General features: G+C 26.7%; 1 protein-coding gene across 1 annotated transcript; it reads right to left on the bottom strand.

The window, feature by feature from the left end:
• Nucleotides 1-2,406: 2,406 nt before the first annotated feature.
• On the bottom strand, nt 2,407-3,077 carry LOAG_13241 (hypothetical protein). Its single transcript, XM_003148750.1, has one exon. It carries the CDS (start codon nt 2,878-2,880, stop codon nt 2,560-2,562), a length of 321 nt encoding a protein of 106 aa, XP_003148798.1. The 5' UTR covers nt 2,881-3,077; the 3' UTR covers nt 2,407-2,559.
• Between the last annotated feature and the right edge of the window lie 984 nt (nt 3,078-4,061).

The raw sequence follows: 4,061 nt of genomic DNA, 5'->3' as shown, positions 1-4,061 counted from the left end.
CCACTACAACGGACTTTTATTTCTTACCTTTTTTTATTCTTTGTGTGTTTTTTTTTTTTTTTTTTAGGACATTTTAATATAAATAGAAGGAATATTCTCATACTTTTTTTTCTCGAAATTTCCCAAAAATTTCACCAAAATTTCCCCTCAAATTCCCTTAAAAATTTTCCCTAAAATTTCCCAAATTTTTCCCAAAAAACTTTTCCCTCCCCAAAATGTATTTTGCTCTTTCACATAATTTGTTCATTTCGTTCATTTCCATTTGTTCATTCTAGAAAAAGGAACAATGCTTAATTTATAAAATGAAATTACTGCTAATTAAGTTTCATTTAAAACCAATTTTAGCAACTCATTAACCTTCAAGTAGTACTTGAAAATTCTGAAACATCACATTCATTTGTAACTCTATGAAAGATATTCTTCCAATTTTAGGTTTAGTTAATTAATCATAAATGTGCATTGCATGTTTAATTGCTATCCTTTGTTAACACTCAATACTTTATATTGCATTTTAATAAGCTATTTGATTTGAATGAAATGCAAAATTTGAATTTACATTTTCCATCCTTAAATATTATCATAAGCTAGGATATAGTTTATTTGATTTGCAAAATTTTTGTCACAAATTGTCACATATAATTATAAAAGTGCAATATTGATTAATCACTAGCAATGCAAATTTTCATTTTAAAATACCATTTAAAAAAAAAAAAAAAGCAAGGAGTGAAAATATGCTGAAAATGGAATTATGATCGATTTATATGCATCCTGAAATACCTCAAAATGAATGATAATAAATTTGTTTCAAAATGTTAAAATTATGCAAATTTAATTTTCGACAAATTAAAACGAAATTAATTACTATTCATTTACTAACCAACTATCACTGTTTCCAATCAATAAGTTAAATTACATTTACCTTTTTTAATTAATTAATTATCATCAATCAATTAATTACAAAAGCAATTTTTTTCCCTTTCTTTTTATTTGTTGTAATTAATAATCATTATTATGTCTTCTCATCATTTCTTTCATTAATAACATTTAATTTCATTTGCATTTTAATTATTAATCAAACAATGCCATGCACATTTTTTTATGCAAATTTTCTCTACCAATACATTTTTTCATTTTCATTTCTTCACCTCTAATTGTTTGTTTGTTTCTTTTTTTCTTATCCTTTAAATTGAATATTTTCATTTAATTTTTTGCTTATTCCATTACTAATTCATTTTTACATTTCTGTTATCCATTTTACTTTATTCCGTTAAGAATAAACGAAATTAATTAATTAACTAATTTTAATTAATTCTCAAATATCAATCTGTTTTCTTCTCTTACTTTATATCTTTTTTTCAGTACTTTTTTTATATGAATAATTCGAACAAAGTTTAATTTATGATTTCAATTTTTTTTCCCAATTAATAGGATGAAGTGATAAAATTGAAGTATACTCAAAGTATTTCTAATTACCTTAATTTAAAACATTTCTTGATTTAAGTATTTGTGTATTCGAATTTTCGTATTCGTATTTGATCAGAGATAATTCAATCATTTAATTCTCTTTCAATTGCAATGTCAATAAATATTTTAATTTTACAATATTTATAAAAATTTAGGAAAAAAAAGAATTGATTGCATTAATTTCGAAAGGACAATTAAAGTACATTCAATAAAACGTTTTTTTTTCCCGGAATTGAATAATTGTTAATTTCTCTTTGAGAATATATTTATGATTTTAAAATAGGAAAGAGGGAAAATATGTTATTTAATAGATAGTGAACGGGATAAACTGAAAAGACAATATCGCGTGACTGGATAGAAATTGAAGAGGAAATGAAGTGGACATGCTTGACTATTCCGATGGCAGCTGTAAAATTTTCATTGAATTTCGATGAATGAATTCATTTTATAATACAGATGAATGCCTTCAATCTTTCCTAATATTTCTTTTTGTAGTTCGATTAATTACAAATTTTTGTTTATGCAATCTCTTTCTCTCTCTCTCTCCTCTCTCTCTCTCTCTCCTCCTCTCTCTCTCTCTCTCTCTCTCTCTCTCTTAATAATCAGAAAAAACCGTTATTTTTGCAATAGTTACCAACCAAAATTCAAATTAAGATAGTAGCATTTGTTTTGCCTTCTTTAAATACCTCTTCATCACAAAATCAAATCCGCTAATAATTGAGGGAGTATTCTCTCATCTACTTTAATCAATCCCACTTGATGTAACATGAAGAGTGCAAATTACATTTTCCAAAAGTTTCACACTTCCCACCAATCATCGCGATTTTTCATCCCCGTTCCCTCCCTCGTTTCTTCCTTATTTTTTCTTCTTAACACAGTATTTAAAGCTGGAAGTAAATTACATGATCATTTGATATCATCAGTAAGGGATAACTGGAGAAAAAAAGGAAGAGAGGTAATTATAAGGATGGAAAATTAGAAAGATCATAAATGTGATAAGAAATAAAAGCAAATAAACAAACTGCTAAATAGAGAGTGGCCAAAATAATTTTCGCAAGCTCCAAATATCAACCTGATTACTTACCATCCTCCCATTTAGACATAATAATAAGAAAATCTGTAATAGATGTTAAACAAAATGATATCAGTGAGAGGAAAGAATAAGAAAGGAAAGGAGAGGAAAGGTAAGGAAAGGTAAGGTAAAGTAAGATAAGTTAAGGTGAAATGAGATAAGGTAAGATGAGGTGAGGTAAGGTAAGGTAAGGTAAGGTAAGATGAGGTAAGATAAGATGATGAAAGGAAATGAAATGAAATGAAAAGAAAGAAAAAGGAAAAGAAATGATGAGATAAAACAAACCGTTTCACATTAAGCACTTGAGATCCCCGAAGATCAACAGCATTGTCAAGTAGTTGCATTTTTCCTTTTTTTTTTTTTCTTCGTTTCAAATGTAGTAAATGATAAGAAGCAGTAAATTATAGATAATAGATAATACAAATAACAATAATAATAATAATAATAATAATAATAATAATTGTAATTATAATCCAGAAATTTTAATAATCGTATTTAATGAATATTTGTTGTTGAAAGAAGCAACAGAAAATGGAGTAACTGATAATGACTGATGATAATTCGATGTTAATAACACTACTCCAAACGTTGAAGACATCGGATGAAGCTACCGGAAAATAATGGCTAAACCGGAATTCTTTCGACCTTTTCCATAACAATGAAAAGGAAAGAAATTGATTCCTGATTATCCTCTCTATATTTTTCGTCTGTTTGTTTACCCGTTATCTTCTTATTGGCTCTTCTCTGTTTCTTTCATCTAATTCTTCATCTTCCGATGAGACTGATGATGATGATCAACTTTCAGTGAGGGTCGAGAAACCGCAGGAAGATGAAGAGGAGGAGGAAAAAGGAGGAGGAGAAAGAGGAGGAAGAGGAGGAACAGAAGGAAGAGGTACAAAATGGGTTACGTTGTAATCTACCATCCATGTGGATTATTCGATATCTCTCTTTACACCTCTCTCTCTCTCTCCCTCTCTCTTCTACCAATGATCATTGTTCATAATTACATTTATTACATCAAAATACAAATATATCATTTCATTTAATTTTCATTTTTTCTTTTTTTTTTTACTTGCTATATTTAAATTTGAAATGTTTTCCAAAAAAAAAAAAGGTCAACATAACAGAAAATAATTTATTTTTTCGATTGTATTTATACATCACATAATAGCAACAACAGTTGTTAAAAAATATAATTTATATTGTACAAAAATTTTTCAAATCAAAAATTTGAATTAAATACCTTTTTAAATTTTGAAAAGGAGAAAAAGATTTAAAAACGAGAAAAAAAAAAGGAAAAGATTATTTCTCAACAACCGATTGTTTGATATTGAAAATGCTTAGATTAATTGCATACAATGTACCACGAATAATATCATCATCTTATTTTCTTTCACAAATATAAAGAAGGAAATGAGAGTGAAGAAGTTAAAAGAGAATGAAAAATTAAAGCTTAAAAATGTTTGCTTTAGTTTGTTCTTTTTTTTTTTTTTTTTTTACTACAAATTTTAGTTTGTATATCTTC

The sequence above is a fragment of the Loa loa genome (assembly GCF_000183805.2).
Source record: "Loa loa unplaced genomic scaffold supercont3.144, whole genome shotgun sequence".
Classification (NCBI taxonomy): Eukaryota; Metazoa; Nematoda; class Chromadorea; order Rhabditida; family Onchocercidae; genus Loa; species Loa loa.
This window is presented reverse-complemented; position numbering and strand designations above follow the sequence as displayed.

What these genes read in the sequence shown, in the direction of transcription:
- LOAG_13241 (XM_003148750.1), bottom strand. Translation starts at nt 2,880, where the DNA reads ATGCAACTACTTGACAATGCTGTTGATCTTCGGGGATCTCAAGTGCTT.